Raw genomic sequence first — 26,439 nt, 5'->3', positions numbered from 1 at the left:
CTGATCCTACAAGGTGCCACACGGAGAAAATTGTCAACCCTGGTGTGGGGTCTGGACCTGTCGTCTGAACACATCTGTCTGGTAGCACAGATATCATCCATTAAAAATTGCCTCTAAAATCATATTGATCTAGAGTGATTGGAATGAAAGCAAGATCAATTACTGCTGCTGAGAAGCCTGGCTCCTGGTGTATTAAACACCTGATGAAAGCCCAATGTTCTGCACACACTCCGTGTTCCCCTTGCTGCACCTCACAGAGGTGAGCGCGTCACTGCCCTCCCTCAGAGCACTGCAGCTGATGTGCCAAGGCTGCATTCCAGCAGCTGTGGATGTGAGGTGCAGGGTCACAGGCACACATCACTCCCTCTGCTGAGCAGCAGCACCTCAGAAGCATCTTAAACACCTTCTGGTTCTTCTGCCAGGCTGCTCCTGGGCAAAGCCATGACTAAAACTCACCTCCCTGTCTCCTTCCTGAGAGGCCCTAAAAAGGCACCAGCAGCAGTGAAGCAGCAGCCCAGCCCATCCAGCCACAGACTATTCTGCTCCCAAGGAAGACATGGTTGCATGTGGCCCAAAGACAACCATCCTAACTTGCCCAAGTAAGCACTGCACCTCTTCAACATTTTCAATCTATTGCAGTGAAAAAAACAGAAAGAGTATAAATATACAGAAAAAAACCCCTAGAAATGTGCCTTGAGCATCTCTGTGGGCCCTCTCGAAATACCACTGATCCTCTGCCTCACTGCTAGCCTGTGACTTGCTTTCCACACAAGGAAGAAAACTTACTTATCTCCTTTCCCCACCTCTGAATTCTCCCAGACATTGAGCCCATAGCGGAAAAGGCAATACACAGTCACGAACACTCATCCTAGTGCTTTAAATGGCAATTACGAAATTTTGAGTCACCAATATGAACTCCTGTATTACCATTTACTTATCCTTTTTACTATTGTTAAATATTAATAACATCAAGGCGCAGCTTTCATGGGGCATGTTTGAGCTCTGAATCTCAGAGGCTCCATGTCTCCCCTAATGGAAGCTGCTATCAGCATCCTCATCTTACAAACAAGGAAATCAAGGCAGGCACTGGAAGCCAAAGTGATTTGCCCAAGGTCATCCTGCTGACAAAAGGCAGAGATGGGAACACAATCCAAAGCATCTCCTGCACCCCAGCACAGCAAGAGTGAAAAATTAACTTCTCACCACTTCTCACACCACATATACCAGTTCTTGCATTTATGTCTACTGGTTTACAATAATTAGTACACAAACTCCAATTCACACGTGTTTGGACCCTGTGCCCAAAAGAACTGCCAGTGACAAAAATCTTACTGACCAAAGGGCATTTAGGTCCCAGCCTCTTCTTTCACTGCTTTCCAGTTTCTTGCAACTCCCATCAACAAAACATATTTGGTAACTGATCTGTGCAAAAACCCCTGCTGCTTATCTTTATGTACTGGATTGTTTTAACCAAAGCATGACACTGCCAAACACCTTCTGAGTCCTCAGTGCCCACCTGGGTGAAGCGAGCACGCTAACAAGAGAGCACTGCGCTGACCAAAAAACCCGCAAGCTGGCTTTTGCCAACCACCCCCGCTATCTTCGTTCTTTCACTGTTCGCCTGTGCAGGCAGCCCCGCCTGTGGCTCCAGAGCCTCAGCAGTGCGGACAGCGGGAGAATAGCCTGGAATCTCTGGGACGTGCCCCGCCGCACACACGTGCGCGGGGACCACACAGGGATCCGCACCGCGCTGTGCTGACAGGCGCGGCACAAAGTCCTGCTCGGAGCTCTTATGTCACCGGGGCGTAATGCTGCTGTTACCATATGTGCGTATATATATATACACACACATATATATAGTGTGCAAAACGGGTGGGTGTGTATCATAGGGCCACGAACACATTGCATACACTGTATTATAATTATCTGCAAGCTCAGACTCGCTGTGTTTTCCACACGGTTTCCAAGGTGCACTGATACAAGCACCCCCGGGATCCGCACCGCCTCGGCATTCCCTGCGCTGCTCCGCAGGCGGGGGCGGGAGATGCGGACAGGAGGCCGTGCGCCGGCCGGAGGAGGGATGTTCGTGTCCCTCCTGCAGCCCCCGGCCCCGGCAGCCGCCCCACGCCCCGGCACGGCCCCGGCACGGCCTCACCGCGCCCGGCGCCCCCAGCCCCGAGCAGGCGTCCCGGGGCGGCGGCTGCTCCTCACCTGGTGGCAGAGGATGGTCCGCTGGACCAGGCGGGCGTAGCCGTCCAGGCGCACCCCCGAGTTGCTGCGGCTCCTCATGGCCCCACGGCCGGCCTGACTGCCCGGCCCGGCCGCGCCCGGGGCGGCGCTACCCGGAGATGGCGGCGGCCTCTCCCCGCCCACACGGCGGAGCGGAGCGGGGCGGGGCGGAGCGGAGCGGGGCGGGGCGGGGCGGGGCGGGCAGCGGCCTCCGCCCTCAGGCGCCACGGGGACACCGTGGGTGCACAAGGGTGCGCAAGGGACCGAGCAGAGGAGGGGCCACATGGCATGACAAAAGCCCGTCGGCTTTTGTAAAAAATAAAGTCGATTTTATACAACCTCTTCGTAATTTCGTAAAATAAAGCTGAGGAGGCCAGAATACTTGTTGGAAGCTTTTCTTTCCCCCAGCCTTAAAAAACCCCATCGTTTTGAGATCGGATCGAATGAAAGAAAAAAAAAAAAAAGCAGCAAGACTTTATCATGTGTTTCACACCCCTTGGCTTTCCCACTTAGCAAAGAAACAAGACGTGGAGATTTCCAAGGGAAATGAACCTGCTACTCCCACAGACACTCCCGAGAGGCACCGAGCAAGGCAGGGTTCTGACTCGATTTGCCCTTGCCTGACTGCAGGCTGCAGCTCCCCAACGAGAGCGAGCAGGAACAGGGGATGTCGGGCAAAGAGAACCCAGATCTAGAAATTTACAAACACTTAAAAAAACCACAAACCAACAAACGTGTTACATACAGTTGCAAACCCTTCACATTCCGTCTGTGCTCCTGGCAGCAGGAAGAAAAAGTGGGTGCTGAAGCACGGAGCAAATGTTGCAGAGTAGCCGAAGGTGTGGGATTCACTCAAAAGTCGGAAAGGATTTTTTTCCGTTTCTTTGTGGGCTTTTTTTTTTTGGTTGTTGTTTTTGTTTTTGGGGTTTTTTTCTCATGTGAAATTGTAGCATTAACAGAGTTACTACTGTCACTTTTCCTTGCTGTGCTTCCTTCATTGACTGCGTAACTGAAATCGTGGTTGAGAGAGCAGCTTTCAGAGACGTGTTCGGTCCTTTGGTGGCCGTCGAACAGCACCTCTGTAGGTTCTGCACAGCAGTTAAAGAGGACAGAGCTCGGAGGTTCATCATCTCCATCGGCCAGAGCCGCGCGGCGAAATCTGCACTGTGCCAAAACATGGACCAGCTTCCTCCTTCAGGACACTGCTTTTTAGAGAGACTGTACTTAGGGACCAGGTTTGCTGAGCAGGGTGGTGCCAGCTGTACAGGACAGGTTGCTGTTTATCTTTGACTAAGCTTAAAACCTCCTTACAGATCCCCCGAGTTAGCTTTGCAGTCACAAGCTAATGCACAGCATCTTACTTTGTGCTCTGGGCAGGTGTTTGCAGCTTTCCCCAAGTTCTGGGTGTCGTGGCTAAATGCCTGGGAGACCAAGTACCAAAAAGATACTGTAACACCCAATGTAAAAACATGTTTTCAGCTAGTTTGAGCATGATAATTTTTTACTGAGCTAAAATAATATGCTGGTGTAAGTGCAAAATTTTACCACAATACATGCGTGCTTTTAAGTGGCAAAGTCAGAAAGGACTCCCTACCCCTAGGAATATATAAAATAAAATTATTTAAAGAATCCTAACATATTTTAGTCTGAAAAAAAAAAAAAAGGAATACTCTGAGCAGGTCAGTGACAATGGAATATGTGTATCCATAGGGAATTTAATTACTGAAGCTAAACTCAGCTATGTGTTTTTGCTTACAGCATTCTTGTGGGAGAGCTTCAGCAGACTTTAGGGCAGGCATTGACTGGACAGACTTATGTCAGGGTTTTCTGTGCAAAAATCCAGATCTGCTAGAACCATGAAAGGTAAAATATGTAGCAGACAAATGCAAAAGCTGGGTCAGTTTTTTCTCCAAGAGGTTATGTACTGTGGATCCTGTAATCTGAAGAATTGTAATGCAGCCTAATATTAACAACACATTTATCTAAAAACCAAAGTTTCTATATTTTGTGTTGTACTTGCTGCAAATTTATTGTTTTTTTTACAGTTGAAAATATAAATATAAGAACATTAAATAAATTTACAAGAAACACCACAAAGGCAATTAGCCAAATAGTTAAAGCATTCACAGAAATGTATTCCAGCTACTAGCATTACAGGAAGGGCTTTACAAACATGCAGCTAAAACCCTGTGGATAAACACAACAAATACTTTAAATTCTCACCTTAAAAGCATAGTCAGAGTAATCTTGGACATAAGTGACTGAAAGAACTGAAAGAACCCATGTGTTGCCCACAGAACCACAACAGGGTTTGAGTACTGAGGAGGCTCAACTGCAAACCACAACAGAGCCCCAGGTAAGAGGCATGTAATTCATGCTTTTTGTTGGAGAGTGTTTCAGGGCTCCCCACCAAGACCTCTGGGAAACCAAAGCCTTTGCTCCCCTTCAGCCTGCACCTGCTTCATGCAGCCCCCTTTACAAGGCCTGGTGGTCCACAGCCCAGCACCACTTTGTCCTAGCTTGCTCTGGGAGCATCCAACCTTTGCCCAAGAATGCAAATTAAAAAAGCAGTGGCCACAGCTCCACATGTGTGTGAGGAAGAAGAGGTAAAACAAGGGCATAGGCCAATTTCTGTTCAGGAGGAATCTTCACAATGTTGTATGGGCTTTCAGCTTTACACGAAGAGCCAAAATCCATTTTTTTCAGGTAAATATCACAAGGGGAATGAAATTTTCCTTCAGCAATTACTGAGCTAGCACCTCAGTGTTTGGTTTGCCAAGCAAGAGCCAAAGCACAAGCAGAAAAACTCGCTAGAATAGATCAAGAGCTGCCCCTTAAAAAATAGCCATGCAATGAAACAAACAATTTCTCAGCTACTAAATATAGCAGCTGTCATTTATTATTTCTATTTTTTCTCCAACTTCCCCCTCCTCCCCCTGCAAACTTCTCTACTTTCATCATTGCAAATGAGAAATGGCAGTGTGTTTAATCTCACCATTCAAGATAAATACTGACCCTGGTGAAATCAATGGCAAAACCTGATGAATTTACTCAAGCCACCAACATGACTTAGTTGTACTTAACCTACTGACTATTTTATTCAGCACTCCATTCATGGCACTCTACTTGAATTATACCCAGTTTCTATCCCTCTGTGGTGTACTGAAAGGTAGCCAAAGGTTCAAGACCAATTGTGTTTGTTATTTACAATTCTGTATCCAGTGAATATATTCAAACCACTGTAGGTGATCCACTTACTGGAAAAATTAACTTTTGTATTATTCTATGTTAAAGTTAATTAACTAATGAAAAATGCAAACTTACAGTAACAGTTACAAACAAAATATCAATTACTTTTCTATACATAGGAATATTTAAATTTATATTACAAGAAATAAATACAAAAAGTATCATTGAGATGTTTAAAGGTTGATATTTTTCTGCTTCTGTACATCACTGCAGAGTTTGCTACTAAAACGTATAAAAAGTTGAAGACAGCATAGCTAACATTTTAAAAGTTAACATCGTTTGTATGCACAAGTTGTAACTTTCTACATTTATACAATACTACTAAGCATTATATCCAAATAAACTTAATTGTAATGAAAAAAGTCTAAATAAAAGTTTTGTTTAAATGCAAAAAAAAAACCCTCAAAAAAACCCACTCTCTGATGAAGAATCAAAATGGAAATGTGACAGCTGTAATCTGATATCCAAGACCTTCTCAAAACAGTAGGTTCCTTTCTTTTTTTTCAATAATTGTCCTTGTCAATCCACTGCATGGCTGCCTTGAAGTTCCAGTACCATATATTTTAAATAAAACCAGTTCTTGGTCTGCTCATATTATGTAAAACTGCTAAAGTAAAACTCTACTTCACACTGTAAAACAATGTGCTGTTTAAAAGGAAATCACATTTTCTCCATAGAATTTAGGCTTCCTCTCTTTGAAGTCCTTCTGAGCGAGATTTGGCTTTCTTGGCTGCTGGTATCATCCTTGTCTTGAAATACATGTTGTTTGCCTGAAAAGTCATGGAGACACACATCACCATTCTGTACACTGAAACAAACACCATTCTTCTCACTGGAAAGATGGCCTGTTGAAACAAAAAAAGTGCATCTCCTCTCAGAAAGGTTCAGAATCAAGTCTCCCATGCTTTTTTAGTCACTATAGGGAGTTCATACACACTCATTTTATCCCTGCAACAATTTTAAAATGTGGATTTTTTGGTAAATATTTTGTATACATTTCTTTTCCTCTGTGAAATCCTGAGATTTGAGAGATGTTAATATATTTATGCACAATAGGATTTCATATTTTAAGCAATGAAGGTCACAATTCTCAAAATGTAGACTTGACTTGGAATAAGTATCACTAGACAAGATGCAACATACTCCTCATTTTAATGTTTTGCTTTATGAAATTGAGTTTTAAAGGTATCTCAGGTATGCCATGCAACTGAAAGAAGAAAGTGTTTGAGAAAACAAGGAGTTTTTTTGCCTTTGAAAGGAATTCAACTTACAGCATTTACTTCTGAAGGACAATCAGAATATGGCCTAGGTCTAATCATGGGTCAAAACCATATTTAGACTGCAGAGCATCTTATACATTTAGGTGAATCCACAATGAACACATATAATACCACTGCTGACTGAAGCCTTTTACAAATGTTTAGTTCACTGGGCAAATCTCCTGCCTTTATGTATCACATTCTAAATATTTTTAATGAGAATTTGGATTTTTTTATTCTAAGTATTTGTGTAGATGCTTCAGTTTGGATTTAAAGTTTAGTTATTAATTTGAGCAGCCATCAAGCACTTAAACGGGCACAAATGTAGACAGGGTAAGACAATCAGAAGAGCTTTGTTCATCAACTCAAATAAGGAAAAGGCTGAAATTACAGAAAACAACCATGCTTGCTGACAATGTGACTGTTGTTTAACCCTCTGCATGACTACAACTGTTTTATTTTAGGAGTTTTCAAAATAGCTGTGCCCTAATGTTAGGGCAAATGCTGAGAAGAAAATAATGCTGTTCTGTGAACAAATTCAGAAAGGTGGTTTGTATTCCTCAGTGAGGAAATCTGCAGGTTTGGCCATGTGATACCTAATGGTAGTTTTCCAAACATGCAAATCTGCAAGAGAAAAACTGAAAATAAGGAAATACTAGAATGCCATGAAAAAATGAAGTCCAGTAGGAAAGCAAAGCCACAGGCTATACAGACATCCCAAACTTACCACAGTAAGTCATTCAGTCCTGAATCTGGAATAACATTTCAGTGGAAGCAGTGAGGCCAAAACCATAAACAGTTTATAGCTCAGTATATTTATGACATGGGTCTTCATTTCTAGAGAGTTTTTGGTTTTGGAGGGCACTTTTTAAAATGAAGCCTTGCAATGTTATTTTCAAGTTCCAGCTTTGAGAGCAGAGCAATGACGTGCAGCAGATTAGAAGGTCCCCTGCTCTTATCTAAGTGCAGCCTAATGCCTTTTGGAGGCACTAGCCCAGCTCTTCTGAGATACCACTGCCCCATGTTTGGAAGATCATGTGTAAGGAATTGCCTCAGAGCTTTGCTGGGAGCTATCCAAGCATAGGTTTAGCCTCTTCTCATGGAAGTCCTAAGGACCCAGAAGAATTATTTCGTCAAACTATGCAGGCAAGGTATCATACAGCCCTCTTGATATGAATGGGGGATGTGGTATGAGGTACACAGCATTCAAAATACACAATAAAATAGGAAATGAGGTGGGTCACCTGAGCTATCCATGTTTGAGAGTGCACAGAACAAGATTCTATCAAAGTTCTTTCAGCTGCTATTGTCTGAGAAGCTTTTGGCACAGACCCTCACACTGGAAAGGTCTGATTATGTGATTGAAGTAGGACAGAATTGGAGCACATCCAACAGATTGGCATCACTCAATGGTTTAGATCATCAATTTAGCATCTCATTCTAAAATACCCAAAAGAAAAAAACTTTTTCCAGAAAGCCACAACAGGCTCATTCACTCAGTTGCTACAACAAACAAGTTTGATAGAACATTCCTACTATCTTTCTTTCTGTTGAGAAAAGCAGTCAAAATGCTTTTGTAGCTGTGTATAAGCATTTCAAATGTTGCAGGGAGAGATGGCTTCTTTCATCAGAGCAATTAACACAGCAGGGAAAAAAGAACCCTACAAGACATGCAGGCTTTTGCGCCTGAAAATTTCTCTCTTTGAAAGGAAATACTTCTACCTAAAAATATTGCCTTACTTTGTATTTAATGATAGTGAGAGTTATTGGATTCTGGTTCTCAACTGACCTGTTAGCTAAAAAGTATGTTAATCATTGCACTATGTGGTGTCCAGACAGGGAGATTTTACAAAGGAATGTAAAAAAAACCAAAAAACAAACTCAATCTGGAAAGCTGTTCAGGGCATGTCCAAATGCCATCTCCTGAAGTGTTGTGATTTCTCTGCAATATGTGGTTAGCACACTCAAAGAACAGTAACCTCTAACCCACATATGAATTCCATAGTTTTTACTCTGTACATCTGAGAGGTTATCAGCTGATATTATCCTGTTGACTATGTGCTGTCTTCTGACAGCATAGACCAAGAAATGAGGACAACACAGCCTCTCCAAGCATGTTCATCAACTTCATAATAAACATTCTAGTTGATGACATGACTTCTTAGCCTCAGCTCTTGATCAGTTGGGAAAAATACCTCAGGCGCACAGGAGTAATGTTCTCTGAGTTTTGCTTGACTTAGGGTTTTATACATTACAGATTCATAAGTTACTTTTCAGTTTGAAAAATTGATGGTCTATACTGAGAGCTCAAGTCAGCAGCCTGACATGTGCTCTGCAAGAGTGTGAAGAACTAGATTATGTTCACCGAAAAAAAGATCAGTTTTTAGTAAGTATAATCAGTGGTGATTCATATCTAGTTTTCTCAGCAGACAAATAAGCCACAGCAAATTGCAAGTGAAATTGAGCACAGTGCTACTTGCACCTTCATTTCTTCTCTGGAACAGAGCAGAGGGCAGCAGTTCAGAGGACAGTACTATGTTAGAACAAGAAGGATGGAGAATTTTGCTTCTGAAGAAGTACTATTTTGCAGTATACTTACCATTTCCATTTGCATGGACTGAATAATCATTATTCATTAGCAGTGTTGTAGAGTTAGTGGAGTTACTGTTTGATTGTAAGGAATTGGAAGAACTGGATACTCCTTGATTTACAGTCTGCTTCTTTAAACCATTCGTAGCAGTTCTACTCCAGTCTACAACAGATAGATGACACCGAAAATAACACAACTCATACAAGCACTATATAAAAATATAGTTAATAATGCAACTGAATTGATATAAAACCAAGGCTTTACACACTTCTTCCAGTATTCTAGACAGAATTATACTCTCCTAAGAATTTAATGACTCTTGATGTTTAAAATTATTTAAATCTAGTTCCTTTTCTCTTGTCCCTTTCTAAAATACAAGCAGCCAACTGTCATAGTTTTACAACTGCAGACCAGATCAGAAAAATAACTAAAGTGCAGTTGATCCTCTAAGTGAAAGTGTGTAAAAAGCATATAGCTTTACAAGATGACAACTACTGAGTAACAAAATAACACAAAGTAATTAATGTCTTTTTTGGTTTAAACCATGTTTCACTTTGTTTCTGTGGAGGCCACTGGTAAAACTACTGCTGACCCAGAAGCTGGAACAAATCTTACCGTTTCTAACTGACCAAAATCTTCTGCAAAGACATGCCTTTACCCTGCAGTGGAAGAGGTCAACTCTTAGCAGTTAACAGCTTAAGGCAACAGCATGTAAACATGCAAGAACTGCACCAGCTACCACCTTTAAAGAGTATCATTTTGGAGGTTTATTGTATCTTGGATAATAAACTAGAACTGCAACTGCAGCAATATGATTATTTGCCCTCCCTTTTTTCTTTTTTTTTTTTTCTTTTTTTTTTTTTTTTTTTTTTTGGTAATTATTACAAAATACCAGGAACTTAACACTGAATATAAGAATTCAGAAGTTAAAAAAAAAAAATTACCTGAGTTTTCAGCCAGCCTGAATTTCCCACAACAAAGATATCTTCTCCACTGTTTGCGGACATTCTCTTTCGTTACACAATAGAAGATGAAAATGAAGAACCCTGCAAAAGAATAACGTAAAAGACTGTTGCAAAATTCACTTTTACTATTTCTTAATGAACAATGCTTTCATTTTCTTTTATTTCTTTTTAATTTCTACTAAAAAGTTATGATACCTTTCTTTGCTGAAAAAGTTTACAACTCTGAACACTGCAGAGTACTTTTTCCTTACATAGATTAGAGGAAGCATACACACAAAAGAAAAAACAACAAATACAATCAAATGCATAAAATGCATACAGTTTCCTTCTATCAAATAAGAAGGGAAAAATTCTGTTGATCTTGAAATTTACTTAATGCTTTTGGAAAAGAACTCATAACAATGTCAAAGAGAAGGTGTGATACCACACTGTCAGATTTCTATGAAGCTTTTTTAGCACATGGTGTGGCACTGTTACATCTTTTATTAGCAGCTAACCTGTTACCACCAATGCTACAAAATTTTGAGCACTCATACAAAGAAAATAACTAATTTCTAAAATAATAATAAATGGTACCCCCTTTACCACAATTTCAAGTGTTTTCTAGAAGAGATGGTGCTCATCCATTTACAGTCTCTTTGTCTATTTGTCATTCACTACTAACTGACACAGGGTGGCATCTAACTTTCCCTGCTTAAAAGTTCATCATAATTGCCCCCCTTTAAGGGAAAGCAGCACTCAGTCTTTGAACAATTCCCAGTCTGCAGGGGGAAACAGTTGTATTAGGTTTAACATGAATAATAAATAATAGTAAATCAACACAGCAAATAGGGAAGAGGTGTATACAGTGAACTGCAATTTTCATTGCTTTAGTCTCTCTGGGAAATCGTATAGTCAGTCATCTAAGTGCCATTTAGGCAGTTTGGATCCGAACTTCAGAAGCGCAATTCGGGTATATTTAGATAACTGTGGACAGCTACAATATCTTCTATTTATATAAAAGCCTTTGCAACAACTCTGCTTTTGGGTATGTCCAGTAGCACCCTGGCCTTCACAAAACTTTATGTTTTCATATCTACTTCCCATATGTTCTTAAGTACTATATAAGCCATGCTTAGAAGTTGGGTCACTAACTTTTAGATGTTGCAGCCTTGCCTGTCTCAATGACCCTTTGCTGAATGTCAAACCTCCCCCAGAAGCTTTAGGGGAACTGAAGAAATGATACAGTTTTCATTACATTAATTGCATTATAACATGAACATTTAGAGTAACTGAGTATTCAAAATTCATTTGTTTATTAGTGAAACACAGTCACTTCCAGGGATATCTGGTTTCCATACACTTTTAAAATGCTAATACTTATAAATATATCATGTGTATATAAATAGCACCTAGTTTTTCTGTACCTTATCCTAATTGCATAAACTGCATTTTAGGATTACAGTAAATAATTAACATGTTACAGCACATACCAGAGTTAAATATATATTGCTGGATCAAGAAAATGGCATTTCCAAATGTTTGGTTTGTTATATTATACTTAGGAGGCTGTTACATGAAGGACAAACTTACCTTGCAAAGTGTTGAAAATGGTAAAGAGGTAAGTAAATACCTCATTTACTGTGAAGAAAGCAAACCCCCAAGTAATTCCCAACAAAAATGTGAGGCCAGCAACACTCCTAAGGTCTTGGATACTGGTTTTCCTTTGAGCACCGAGTTGTTTTTTCTTTTTGATACGACAGAGCTGGATCAGCACAACAATGAACATGCTGATATTGATCAGGAATATCAGGCAAAAGTATCCCACAGCAGTAATATAGAAGACAATTCGATTTTTGATCCAACAGCTAGAACAAAAGAACAGTCTGTCAACTGTTATGAGAAACAGAAATTAAGTGAAATAAACATAGACAACCTTTTTGTTTGTTGCACATGCAAACTATTTTTGCCTTTTTAGAAAAAAAGTATTTTTTTGGCCAAAGGATCCAGGCCTTCATATAGGCAATAAACCTAAAACATATGAGATATTGTAGAGTTATACCATTTCAAAGGACTACCATTACTTCCTTCCCTTCCCCACCTTTACTCTAAAGAAAAGCAGTTTGGAGGATCTGCCTCCATTCCCCACCCCCACGTCCCCAAAAGCACCTCCCTTTAACTCACAATTCATCAGGTCCATTTATTGAAACCTTTCCAGTGGTTATAAGTCCATAATTATCTGGTGATACTGCCAACACAATGGACACAACTACTGCTGGTAACCCTAAAAGATTATGAACAAACACATATGTAAAAATCCTAACAGAGACAGTATTATGAGGACTTGAAATTATTATATTTTTCTATGAAATCTACAACTTGTTTCTGAAATTTATCTGTTGAGTTCTGCTGACTACTAACTGTCTGAAAAATTGCAGCATTCAAACTGCTCAGGAGCACAACTTGCAAACAAACAAGAGCAGTCCTCCACAGCCAGCTCCAAAACTTTCTGAATAAACCAACAAACACCATTAGTCTTCAAACTGATTTAAAATCTCTTACAGGATGACCGATTTTCTTTCTTACATATGCTTTAAGAAACATTTAAGAGATAAAAATCAGGCCCAGAATCTCTTCATCCTCTATCCAGTTAGATCTGGTTTTGCTGATTTTTGTTAGTGTAGTGGTTTGGTCCTGCTAACCCATGACAGTTAGCAACAGTGCTATTCCAGAAAGGGAATATATATACTCATTGGCATTTTTTCTCAAAATAATGGAAGCGTCCACACTCAAAATTGGTTCTATTGTACTAGCACAAGGAAAACTTATTATCACTTTGCATTGCAGAAGCTTCAGTTCTGCAGCTGGGGGGACTCCATGACTCAGAAAGGTGGAACACATATAACATTTAATGATTGCCTAATTTTCATTTCTGACCTGTGTCACATTCACTGCAATACTTGATAAGAGGAATTATCTATTTAGCATACAAATGGAAAAAAAAAAATACATACCCCAACCAACAACACAAAATTTAAGAATATATTTCCGTACATAGGTGTTAAAGACTTTCACAAGGGCCAGATACATGTGGAAAGCTTCCAGGCCCATCCAGGTGAAGGAAACCAAGAGGAAATAGTGAAGTAACACTGCAACTGCAATGCATAGACCTCGTGTATCATACAGTGCAATCCATGAGTCAAGGAGAAAAACTAAGTTGAGTAGAAGTAATGCAGCACACAGCTGAATAAGTATTTTGGAGGGGTAGTCTCTCCGGATTTTCCTAAAAAAAAGAGCAAATTAGTGAGATGACATCAATTGTCCGTGGATCCCTGGCTTACTTCCTCTCTTGCAGGCCTTGGCATTCACAAAGGCCAGGAAAAAGAAAATTTTACATTTTCATTCAAATACAATGCTTTGTGTGTTGCATTTACACACGGAAAGAATAATTCACAATGTATTTCCAAATTCACAGTCCGTATAGATAACGTTTTTAGAAAAGGCTACATAAATACCAACAATAACTTGGAGATTAAGTGTTTAGTGCCATGGTTATTTTTTTGTTTTACATTGTATGTTGGAATTCTTGTTACATTGCTACCCAAACCCAAAATGTGACTGTTCCTTATTGCTAAACTAGATCAAGCTTTTGACTGGACATCTAAAGCCCAGATAGACACAAGTCCCAGTCTTAGAATAATGAGAGAATAAAGAAAGAATACAAATGCTTTTAAAAATGATAAAACTCTGCACTGCTTTTTATATGTTGCATCTTAAATACATTCCTTCACACTTCTACTATGATAATCCATTATAAAATATTTCAGAGGGATACTTCTTCACTTCTTACTGCATAGAGCTTCATGATAATTCACTTGTTTGTAAGATTAACATTTCTGAAGACTGAATCAACACCTTCCTGGTGAACTGGACAAATCTGTGCTGTTGGAGTGAGAGCTCCTCTGGACCCAGACCCAGAGGAAAGCCAAAGCACAGGGGTTGAATTAAAACCTTTGGATAAGCTGAGATACATGAAGTCACACCAAAGTGAAACAGAAATATAGATTTTAAACTTTTAGTAGAAATATATGCAAAGTGCTTTAAACATTGAAAAGCTGCAGCAAAGAAGTCTTAAACACAGTTCTTACTGCAGCAGAGTTACCTTTTCACAGAATTTCTTCACTTTAGACAAAACACAGATAGAACTATACTGTTCACATTTTTTAGATAAAAAATTAGATGGTTCACAAAACCAAGAAGAGCTGATAGAAACTATATACACAAATCTGTGTAATAGCTATGTAACAATTGTGTAAGATTTACGACTATTAGAATTAGACCAAGATAAGTTAAGAAAAGAAAAACTAGAATCATGCGTCAATTTTATTGGTCAATTAACAAATATAATCCACACTTCTGTAAGTTTAGAAAAGAAGAAAAAGAAGAAGTTGTTTTTCTACTTGTTTGCCTGCTGCTGCTGCTGTTACTGCTTGGCCTTATTATGTAACCCCTTCAAACTCTGCCTTCAGAAGACTATGAGACTATGAAATAAAGAACTTCAGCAGGACAGCAGCCTCCTGCTCTTTCACCCTCATCAGCAGAGAGTATCCCATCAAAAGCTCAACACTGTGCATTGTTTGTGGAGACAGAATCCTTAATTTTTGAAAAGGATTTTGCAATGAAGACTATAATCAATCCCAATTGAAGAATAATGGGAGCTTAGTCGAACGGGTACTTACTCAAAGGCTATGTAGGTCACAAGAGTAACAGAAAGAAAAATTGCAGAGAGGCCACAGCCTATATACGATATAAAAGTCAGTACCAACTCTTGTGTGGGATTCAAAGGAGTCTTTCCATACAAGTCCTAAAACAGAAACAGAATTTCAGAGATCATGTTTATTTAATGGAAAAAGATAAAAACCCACCAAAATAAACAAAAATACAACTTTTCCTCTGCACTTAAAAATAATTTTAAAAAAGGAATTCACTCTTTTCATCATGGCTCTTATAAAAAGTTAGATGAAAAACAAAAAAGCCAATCTAGTCTTGTAAAGAGCAGGGAGCTGGATTCCATGATCCTTATGGGTCCCTTCCAACTTGAGATATTATTTTATTATTCTATGACTCTAATTGTGAAAACCCATTTGATTAAAACCCTGTTTTAAATTTGATTTATCCTAAATTTCATTTCCTAGAATATAAACAGCTGTCTAAATGTAAAAGCTGCAGCACTTGAGAATTTTTTTTTCCTCCAGTGGAAGTCATGGACTCCCATTTAACAAACAGTTTAAGCATATGACTAATTGTATGCTATTTGTACTAACACTGAAGCCAGCAGAACCGAGTATTATTTATTAGGTAGAATGTGCTTATTGAGTCCTCACTTGCTTAAGACAACAGAAGGTTAAATGTGTTCTTAAATAAGGGTAAGATTGCATAATTTTTAAAATACTTACCATCAAAACTGCAAAACTTGTGAGATGGTTGCATGAACAGACTGTTTCATTTACTCTACTTTCTTTAACTATGCAACCTGCATATGACCAGCCTCCATGTCCATCTGTTAAAAAAAGCAGCTTTGTTATTCATTAAAGGCTTTACTTATATTAACATGAATTAACATAGCTAAAACACCACAGCATCTTGGGTGATCTCAAGTATTTACCATTTTTATTGAAGTCCCAGAAAACACATCTAACCGTTGAATTATCCTGTTAAGGAGTAAAAAGAATAAAAAAACTTACTAAACTGTGAGTTTAGGATCAAATGATTTATGAATTATCTACAAAATGCTGGCAAGAATAAACACTGTATACAGCAAATCTGCCTGATCTACGTGAATGCAAAATTAATTTAGGTGCATAAAATGGATTAATATTGCAAACTGTATGTAAAAATATGCTGAACAAATTTGAAGTCACCATACAGGAGCTAGCTCTTGTGCTTATGCAAAGATTCTGTTCCTGGTAGAACCTTTTGAATGCTCTTTCATTGTCTTCCCACACTATACAAATTCTTGGGATTTCTCATCCTTCTGGACTTCGTAACTTTTGAAGTCACAACCACACAGAAAAGGGAAAACCTTTTCATTTACAAATATTTGATCACTTCCTACTATCATGATGTTAAACATTTACATATTGATTTCCCCACACACATACAAATTCTATAAATACCAGCAGTAATACACATTGTTATTGTTATACATACTGATACTTCTACAGTTATATCTCAAAACTCATTATTATGTCAAAACAAGTAAAGATGTCACTAAGCCAGCTCCTGAAAAAAGCTCCAGGTGCATTAGTGGAATCCCTATATTTTTTAGTTTATAGTAATTTAGGATTTTAAACTCTGTTAAAATATAGAGGACTTTAATCCTTGATGCTCCTTTCAGAAAGAGATGGTGTATTAGAGTCCTAATACTTCTAGATGACACAATTCTGTGCCAATTTGTTAGGGAAAATTTCAGTTTCCCTTATTTTCTGGCCATGTGGCACCCACAAATGTCATGACTGCAGCATCTTCTCTAACAAACCACACTGTCAGTCTTCCATCTAAGAGTTTTTATTCTTTGTAGAATAAAACAGAAGTGTAAATAAGAAAGATAAAAACTGGATGCATATGTGATAGAGCAAAATTACCTTATCCTATTTGAGAACTAAAATGTATACCAGTGGTAAATAAGCAAAATAGAGTGATTTTTCATGTCCAGGTGAAGATGAAATGCCCACGCTAGTAAAGCAGAACAAACTCACTGGTATTCTTAGTACAGTGTTTCCACTACAACAGCTTCAGTGGAGGCAACAAAACTGTACTTTAAGTCTGCCAAAATGTAAATCATACCTGATTAGGCTTGATATTCTGCAAAATGACAGTAACATTTGCCTTTAAGTTGCTAATGCTGAGGTTAGCAACACTTGATGATACTACACTGCTGATTAAAGATGCATTCTTCAAGGACAGATCCTGGAATGACAAAAAATGTGCCAGATTTTAAAATCTTCAAGCAAACAATAGTAGAGTACAGCACCCACAAGCTCATTTACTATGTGGACTAAGCACTGGACAAAAATAATTACTTTTTAAGTCAGAAGTTTTAAAATGTGCTTTGTGGGGAAAAACGATATTTTGCTCTAAGCTTGAGTTTAAAAGCCTTATGAACAGTGGGCCAAAAAAATACCTGAAACACAGTCGTCTTTTTAAAGAAGTTGAATATAATTCTAGAAGCCAAGTCCAACTCTTCAGTGGGCAAATTTGCCAGCAATGATGAAGGAAGTGTAATTGATCCAAGAGTATTTAAATTCTGAATTGTCTGAACTCCTAGAGAGATCTGAAAAATAAACACCAGGATTACGCTTCGTTTCAGTCTCCAAATAAATAAATTATGACTTACTTTCAGTTTAAAACTTCAAAATAAACATCTCTTTAATCACTGTCACAAACTCACTGCTGCTCTCATTCCTCTCCTGCTCCAATGCATAAATAGCATTTACAGGACTGAAAAGGATGCATCCCATTTCAGGTCTGCCTACCATTGAAAATAATCTGGCTTTAAGCATTTGCCTACACGGACATGACAAACCACTGTGTGTTTTGTATTGATTTGGAAAAGGTGAAGAGCAACAACCCCAGTAGGTTTATGTAACTGTGTAGGGAGATCAACATTTCACAGCATGAAAGCCTGCTAAGGCAAAGAATTTTTATACCCTGCAGGAAGTATGTCAGAATTCAGAAAAAGTGTAAATAGCCATTATTTGTCAATACATTTTTAAGTTCAGTAGGTTACGTTTATGTTTAGATAAGAACGTAAACCCTAACTTTTTGATCATCTGGCAAAAATTACAAATAAACTGGATAAGCTACAATTCAGATAACTCAAGAACTTAGTGAAATAATATTGTACAAAAAGGGATCTGAACTTTCACCCATTTTATGTGCTGTGCTTACAGGCCAGGGTGCTTTGTTCAGTACAAAATCTCTCAACATTCTTGTCGCACATTAGTCCTTTACACACAAATATCATCACCTCAGTGTTCCTGGGAGATGTGAAACCTTAGTAGTACTGCAGAAAGAAATTATCTGAGTATTCAAAGAATGGCTGTAATAAGAGTAACAGTGTGAACTCCCCACAGTGCCCTAACAACTTGGTTTAACTCTTCTGTTTAGAACAGCACACTCCTAATGTTTTTGACCATGCATCCCCTAAAATTTTTTGACCATGAACCCCAATATATACTCATCCAGAAGTTACATGTATGTATTACTGTACTAATACATTACACAAGTTATAAAATACAAAAATAAAAAATTTTAAAGGAGATAAAAAATTATTTTTGGAAATGTATTTTTTATTTATTGATCATATAAATAACATTTTCCCACACTGCAATGAACTGTCATGTGCACACCCTGAGTACTCAAACCCCACTTTGGAGATCACTGGTGTAGACAGACCCCAAAGAAATCCTGAATCAATTCCACAAAAGCACTCCTGTTGCTCTAGTTTGAAGGAGATGATACTTGCCATGCAATAAAAAATCATTCCTTAGCAAATACCTGTATGTCAGCACTACCACCTCCTAGTCACCTCACATTCGTGCAGTATATATTGCTAAGAAATAGAAAATAACTCAAATGTTAAACATTTACATCATTTTCAGTAAGACAGAAAAGTTTCAGTACTACTTATGTCTCACAATACATTAAGCTATTTTCTTCTCTGAGGAGGCAGAATGTCCCAAAATTTGTCCAAAACTTTCCATCTCTCCTTGATTAAGCCTCCTAGGCTGGTATTGTCCAAATTATTATTTTCTTTGCCAGGAGGGAGGTTTTGAATGAGATAAAGGGGATCCAACCAAACTTTCTAAGCACTTCTTTCTTGGTGAGATGCCATCAGTGACAAACATCTGAGCATCATTATCCAAGCAACATACATGGTAGTTCTTTCCTGGAATCCTCTGCAATTATTTCTTTCAAACAGATGAAGCCATCTGGCAACACTCCTTGACAAATTTCAGTACTGTCATGGTGGTTGAACAAATGACTCATAATTCAGGGGATTTGAGGCAAAGTTATTCTGCCAAGCACTTTGTCCATTCTGGTGTTCTAGCTGTACCCTCTCCAACAGCTTATTAGTTCTGCCAGTTTCTGCTAAGTCAGCTGCCCTTTTACACCTGCTTACACAGTTGAAAATTAAAGGAAAAACTATGGAGGGCTTAAAAAAAAGTCTGAAAATAACACGAACTAAAGATCCGGAAACTGACATAAACAAATAACAAACTCATGTTCATATAAATATAAGACCATAAACACTTAAAAAAATATATTTTAAAATTTGTAACTATTGTAAGCATTTTGTAACCTGGAGATCAGCTGAGTCCTGGACAGCAAAAGACATTTGGTTGGAGCGGATTCTGTTGGTTTTGACAACTGCCAGAGCCAAGGAAGGGGAGACAAATTCAGCAGATGATGTCGATAAGTTCAGTTTTAAGCCAATATAGTCCACCAGTTTTATAATTCTGTCAAATAAAAAGTATATTTAGTATTACCAAGCACATACATCCAAAATTCTGAGGCAAGTTGTGGTTATGGAGCAATAATCCAAGTGTAGTATAAAATGCTCACTTATTATGGTGTCAACACAAAAAAACTCAACATTTTCCATGGCATTATATTATAGTACAGCTGGTAACATTAGAATGCTTGTCCTTCCATTTTGAATAACTACATTAAAGAACAAGAAATATTCTTCTGGATTATGAAAAAGTGAAACCTGCTGAAGACATTTTATCAAGACATCCTGTAATTTATTGCCAAAATGGCCTACCTGTTAGAAATTCGCAGTGGTAATGGTTGAGAAGCAGTGAGGATACCGCTCACCTCACTAACCATCCTTTCTACATCTTTTGGCTCTACTTTCCCAGCTGCTAAATCATTTTCTATTTTGGACACGATTTGCTCAGCTGTGGCAATACTAATGGTAGTGTGTTCGGAAGTTGTATTTGTAGTAGCTGAGAGAGTTTTTCCTGTGACAAACGAAAAGTTAAACATTGTGTTCAACAAATGAAGTAAGCTTGGAAAAGCAGAAAAATTAAACAGTTCTCTTGATCAAAAAACCATATCACTACTTGTAAGGTTTCTCAACGAGTTATATAATTCCTCCCTATCAGCTACTTTGCAGTGAGCAGTGATTTAAATCTCATGAAAACACAAGGCAAAGTTTCAAATTGCCAGCATTAATTTCACATTTTATTGATTTGAAAGTTCCTCACATCAGACCATTAATATATTAAATAACCTATTATTTTGAATTTTTAGCCACTGAATTTCTGAGAGTGTCAGAAATTTGAAAAGAATCTTATAAAGATGTGTACAATCTTCATAAGAAAATACATAGCCAGTAACAATATTCCCAGTCAATAATAATATTTTAAGGATGATCCAACATTATTTTGCAATATTTTAAATATTAGAATAGTTTTTAAAAAAATCTGCCTTGCTGTCTGACTTATTTTTTTTCTGTCCAAAAAAGCATTTGTTCTATTGGGAACTTAGCACAGTACCCCCCTATGAGAGTTATAAACCAGTGTGTAGGGTGAGGTATTACTCACCACAGCCAAAGGCATCAGAATATATTTTAAAATACATGCACATCAAATGAGAGTTGTCTCAGGGTTTTCACATAGAATAGAATCACAGAATCATTTAGGTTGGAAAAGACCTCCAAGATCATTGAGTCCAGCCTTTGACTGAACATCACCTTGTGAACTAGACCAGAGCACTGAGTGCCACGTCCAGTTGTTTCTTGAACATCTCCAGAGATGAGGACTCCACCACACCCCTGGGCAGCCCATTCCAATGTTTAACAACCCTTTCAGTGAAGAAATTCTTCCTGATGTCCAACCTGAACCTCCCCTGGGCACAGCTTGTGGCCATTTACTCCTATCCTGTCACTGGTTGCCTGGGAGAAGAGGCCGACCCCCACCTGGCTACAATCTCAGGGAGTTGTACAGAGTGATAAGGTCATCCCTGAGTCTCCTCTTCTCCAGACCCTGCCCCAGCTCCGTTGCCCTTCTCTGGATACACTCCAGCACCTCAATGTCTTTCTTGTAGTGAGGGGTCCAGAAATGGACATGGGATTGGAGGTGCGGCATCACCAGTGTCCAGTACAGAGGGACAATCACTGTCCTGGTCCTGCTGGCCACACTATTGCTAATCCAGGCCAGGTGCCACTGGCCTTCTTGGCCACCTGGGCACCGCTGGCTCATATTCAGCCACTGTCAGCCAGAATTACCAGGTCCTTTTCCTTCGGGCAGCTTTCCAGACACTATTCCCCAAGCCTGGACTGCTCCCTAGGGTTTCTGTGACCCATGTGCAGGACCCTGCACTTTGCCTCGTTGAGCCTCTCATACAACTGGCCTTGGCTCATCGATCCAGCCTGTCCAGATCCCTCTGTAGAGCCTTCTTACCCTTCAGCAGATCAACACCCCCACCCAAAGCAATTCACAATAATTGCAAGGTCACCTCTCATATATATAATGTTGTTTAATGAAGTTTCAAAGCAAATCCAGAATATGGCATTCAAAAAAAAGAATTATTTATTTGTCATATTTACCTGGGGTCCCACGGCCATCAGCAGTAGAATGAGGACGAGAAGCTGAGACAGAATGGTTGACAGGACTAACAGTAGGGGTCAAAGATATTGTGAAAGGAGTAAGGGGAACAATAGGTACCGTACTAATATTTTTGCTACCAGATATAAGTTGGGTTGTAGCAGGAGGAATTTGTGCAACAGATTTGGTTATAGCCTCAAAGTGGCGATTTCTAATTGGAAGTTTGTGGGGCTCAGAAGAAGAAAGTGCAGAATGTTTAGTGAAACCTACAGAAGGAGAAAGTATTGTAAAAGTCTTGTTAAGTTGTACAGCATCAGATTTAATTGAGAAGGCAGCATTAGTGACAGATTCTGTTGCAGCTATGGGAACAGTGATGGATTTACTGGAAGTTATGGAAGAAACAGTTGGCATGGTAGGTGGAGTAGGAGATTCAGAAGAGGAACGTGTAGTGGTAACACTGGTGGAAGACATAGAAGTTTCAGAGAAAGGGTTTGTAAGGGGAGATGTGGAGAGAGTTCCAGAAAAATAAATTTCTGTGAATGGTGGGATCAGTGGTCTAACTGTGGGGCTTTGTTTAGCAGAAAGTATAGTGGGGGGAATAAAAGAATTAGATTTGAGGAAAGTCTTTTTAGGGAGAGAAAGAGAATGAGGGGAAGGAACCCATATGGAATGAGGTGGCACTTGTATAGTACTGTAAAAGAAAAAAAGGTTAAAAAAATCCATGTTAAATTTAGCATTGTTTCTACTTTAAAGAAAATGAGTTATAATAGAGGAATATATATGAATTATATGGACATAATACTAATAATGTATATTTTAAAACCAATCAGATTGGATGCTTCATGCTCTAATATTTAGAGGGTTCTTACATTCTATTTTGCTGTAGTTGTTAACTAGCAAGTCCATAAATAAATACTGCTACTGTCTTTGCTGCCTGTTCTGAAGGTGAGCTGTTGTTGAACACAAAAGCTAGATGCATCAGGGAAAAAAGTGGAAAAAAAAGGGACAAGAAGGGAGGGAAGGGAAAAAGGGAAAGAGGGAGGAAACAGAAGTGAGCTACACTGGAAAACGCTGGTCAGCTTTTTCTTGTGTTTTTTCTTGTTTCTGCCTATTACACTAAAGCATGGAAGTTTACTCTAGCAAAGTATTAGGAAATGTAGGAAATTAGCAAGTCAAATTTTGTATTTATACTTACTACATTTGTAATTCTTCAGCAGTCAAGGAACAATACTTCAGTGACGAACAGCAGCATTGATCTGAGATGACAAAGAAACATTATCCTTAAGCATAACAACTGCTAACATCATTAAGTAGAATATTTAACTGTGTGTATTATGTCTTTAAACAACATAATTTATTTTGAAGTTTGTTATGAAATTAGTTTTGCAAAACAAAAGAACTCTTGACCAGTCAGAATATTGCCATACCCCTAGACTTTTGTTCAATGCCTGACAAGTTCAGAGTTCTCTTTTTTTTTAATTTTAAACAAACCAAAAAGCAGCAACACTTTTGAAACAGAGACAAATGGTATGAGCCACTACTCCATCCTCTCACAACATCACTAAGAAAATTTGGCTACTTAACAATCCTTTCAATTCAGATTGTCATTTCAGCAAGACATGTTCTCAGCTTATTTTACAGCTAATCCTTTCAAAGTGTGCTCTATTAAACCCAGTATTTTATACCAAAATATTTTTGTAAGTTATTTCTATCACACACATATCCCCAAAAATCAGAAGGCTGCATTTTTATGTATTTATATTGCTCAAAACCAAAAATATTTTGATCTAAAAGTAAGTAACTACCTTGACTTCTTAGCTACTTGAAGACCACATGTAAAGACATTAAATTGTGATGAGATTGTGTTTAAAGCACAACTTACCAAGTTGGCTTATTTTTGCTTTGTCTGTTAAACTGCTTATATTCTTTCTCTCAGCCGGCTTCATTATGAAATTGCAGTGTGTACTATAATAAGAAGAAAAAAGCTTAAGGCTCAAGAAACAGAGCTGCCTCCTCTTTACAACACATGAAACGAACATCAAATGCTAAGTGAAAGCACACTAGCACAAATGCTAAGTGTGAAAGCACATTTTTCCTAGGCTCTGTCAGATTTGGGCATATTTTTAATGCACATAAACCCCTATTCCAGGCTAATTAGAAGCATAATACATCAGTTTGTGGCACTTGTCCCTTACCTCTACTATGGCGATTCTTAAATGGGGTCCTCCCTAATCAATGTTGGCCATTAAAGAGTTGATAATTTTGTAAAGATAATAATGTAATCTCCACTGCTAGTGTAAATATGCCAGTGTTTATGAAACTTCCACCACCTGGGGAAGACAGCATTCTTTCTTGACTTTAGAGAGAAATTCAGTGACTCATTCAACCATGTAACTCCACCTTTACGACTCCAGTTCGACAGCTTGAAGCCCTGCCCAAACTAGTGAACCTCCAGTAAAAATTCTTCATGTTCAGAAAATGCAAACACAGAGATGAATGAAAAGGCTTCCTTCCAGCACATAATAATGAAAAGATTACCCTAGCAACTGCCAGTATATGACATGAGGGTGTGATCTGAATACTTTCTGTCTATTTTATTTGAGTGTTTTGGACTTTTCTTTCACCCTAATCCAGGAAGATAAAGTCCAGATTCAAGTATTTGGGGAAATAAAGTTTCACATTTTGTTTTAGAATACAGTGTTTCCAAGCTGATAATTTTAAAGGACAATTTAATGGTGAGTAGCAATTAAACTGAGAGATTTTATTTTTGTTTCAGGCTTTCCAGGATCACCTCTCCGTAACAGCTTTGCCATTCTGATAACCCATGGTTTCCAGACTCTGAACTGGTTATTTCCTCAGGCTTCCCTACCCCAAGGATGGTTGGTTGCTCAAGCTGAAGAACAGCAACTTGGGAAGTCTCAAGCAAATCCCTCACAAAGATTGCATTGCATTCACAAGTTCTGTAATTCTGGTGCTCCCAGTTAGGTGACTCAGCTAATAGCAAGATGCAGAAGAAATATGACAGGGAAGCCTGTGCTTCAGCAGAAGACTGATGAGAAGTACGGCAAATACATTTGGGTTAAACGAAACCAACAAACTCTAAATGGTTTTTTCAACATCACGAACGCCAGGAGAATAATGAAACCAGAATTTCTTTGTTAACCTATATATATTTCTCCGGCCTGTTTCTTGAACTTCTGAACTTCTAGAAAGTTTGTCTTTTTCTTCTGTTACAGAGCCATGCATACTTCACAGATCACAAGACAATATATGAGCTTTTAAATATTTGATCTTCAAAAATTTAGAAACAAACCTCTGGTTTTCTGCACTGCATTCCATAACAGAGGACTGTAATGACAAACAAAAATAGAAAAAAATTGGTTTATAAGGAGAAATCAGGAATGATGCATTTTCAGAAGTAAGCTGGAAAAAAGTTTTCCAAACAGTAACAACAATCAGTAATCTTACCTCACTTATTGCTCGCAAGGTTTTGTTGAACTCTGAAATGCTTTAAAATGAAAGGTTACTGTTAGGGAGGATTTTTAGTTATGTTTCTAAAAACAATTACAACAATTTAATAAAAAAAAAAATTACAGACAAAAAAAAAAATCCAGCTAATCAGTGATTTTTTTAAAGTCAGGCCAGTTCTAATACTGTAAAACCACATTTCAAAGCATTAAACATTTGAAGAGCTGACTTTTATTAGTCACTACACAAACTAAATTTAAACCTCTGTCATCACATTTGAACACCAACCCACTGTAAATGTTATTTAAAAGAACAAAAGATAAATCTTAATGCTGCATTTTGACAAGCATTACTTAGAATAGAATTCTAAATTTATATTCAAAGCCACAGAAACAGAATGAGTAAAAAATATGCATTTCTTCCACAAACAAGATTTGTCCTGAAAAATCACATCTTTGTGATTTTCAGGACAAGTTTGGGAAATATTCACTCATTCAAACCTCTTCTTATAAAGACAGGGAAAGAAAAAACTCACCAAAATAAAGTCATAGCTATGACTTCAAGAATGTTTATTGGAGAACATGCAGCTAGGAAAGTTCTCTTCTTAATTTCCTACCAGATAGACTGAATCCTTGAATTATAACAAACATTTGGTGTACCATTTTTTAAAAGAAACTCCAGTGGTACATAAACTAACTAAAAGTATTCTAAAAAATATTAACTTTATGTTAAGGAGCAAGAACGTACAACTTGTGAAACTTTTAATGTGCAGGAACAACACAAAATCTGCTCAACACACGGAAGGTCTTACTTCATCTTTTTCAAATATAATAAAGATGTCAATCCTTATTCAGAATTACTTACCTCAGTTCTTGTGGGGCATGTGCTGGAATTTCAATTAATTTTCTGACTTGAGTGTGGGTGGTTATGTTATTAATCTGTTAGAAAAAAGATCCCACGACTAAGTACAGCCAGTAATTTTTAGTCTTAAAAGAAAATTGTTCATTTCACACATTTTAATAGGCTGAAATTACAAAGATAAGAAGCACATTTTCTCATGAATACACTGCAACAAATATTTACCA

The 26,439-nt window shown here is 38.3% G+C and overlaps 2 protein-coding genes across 4 annotated transcripts in view; both read right to left on the bottom strand.

The window, feature by feature from the left end:
* Positions 1-2,327, bottom strand: part of PHKA2 (phosphorylase kinase regulatory subunit alpha 2) — a 44,820-nt gene extending 42,493 nt beyond the window's left edge. For all 3 annotated transcript variants that reach the window (XM_069002680.1, XM_069002572.1, XM_069002647.1), the window contains exon 1: positions 2,212-2,327. In XM_069002680.1, coding sequence (XP_068858781.1) covers positions 2,212-2,289 — 78 coding nt within the window. In that variant the 5' untranslated portion in view covers positions 2,290-2,327. The remainder of the gene's footprint in view (positions 1-2,211) is intronic.
* A 2,762-nt stretch (positions 2,328-5,089) lies between these two features.
* Positions 5,090-26,439, bottom strand: part of ADGRG2 (adhesion G protein-coupled receptor G2) — a 58,546-nt gene continuing 37,196 nt past the window's right edge. The window contains exons 10-28 of the mRNA XM_069002456.1: positions 26,219-26,292; positions 25,355-25,394; positions 25,200-25,234; positions 23,769-23,851; positions 23,082-23,142; positions 21,889-22,577; positions 20,101-20,299; positions 19,636-19,792; positions 17,455-17,604; positions 17,118-17,240; positions 15,937-15,982; positions 15,728-15,831; positions 15,011-15,135; positions 13,286-13,554; positions 12,456-12,555; positions 11,865-12,139; positions 10,272-10,373; positions 9,337-9,489; positions 5,090-6,323 (exon numbers count right to left, since the gene is read on the bottom strand). Of these exons, the coding sequence (XP_068858557.1) occupies positions 6,139-6,323; positions 9,337-9,489; positions 10,272-10,373; positions 11,865-12,139; positions 12,456-12,555; positions 13,286-13,554; positions 15,011-15,135; positions 15,728-15,831; positions 15,937-15,982; positions 17,118-17,240; positions 17,455-17,604; positions 19,636-19,792; positions 20,101-20,299; positions 21,889-22,577; positions 23,082-23,142; positions 23,769-23,851; positions 25,200-25,234; positions 25,355-25,394; positions 26,219-26,292 (2,970 nt within the window). The 3' untranslated portion in view covers positions 5,090-6,138. The remainder of the gene's footprint in view (positions 6,324-9,336; positions 9,490-10,271; positions 10,374-11,864; positions 12,140-12,455; positions 12,556-13,285; positions 13,555-15,010; positions 15,136-15,727; positions 15,832-15,936; positions 15,983-17,117; positions 17,241-17,454; positions 17,605-19,635; positions 19,793-20,100; positions 20,300-21,888; positions 22,578-23,081; positions 23,143-23,768; positions 23,852-25,199; positions 25,235-25,354; positions 25,395-26,218; positions 26,293-26,439) is intronic.

Source organism: Aphelocoma coerulescens, chromosome 1 (assembly GCF_041296385.1).
Source record: "Aphelocoma coerulescens isolate FSJ_1873_10779 chromosome 1, UR_Acoe_1.0, whole genome shotgun sequence".
Taxonomy (NCBI): Eukaryota; Metazoa; Chordata; class Aves; order Passeriformes; family Corvidae; genus Aphelocoma; species Aphelocoma coerulescens.
The sequence above is the reverse complement of the archived record's forward strand: the minus strand, read 5'-3'. Positions and strand labels throughout refer to the sequence as shown.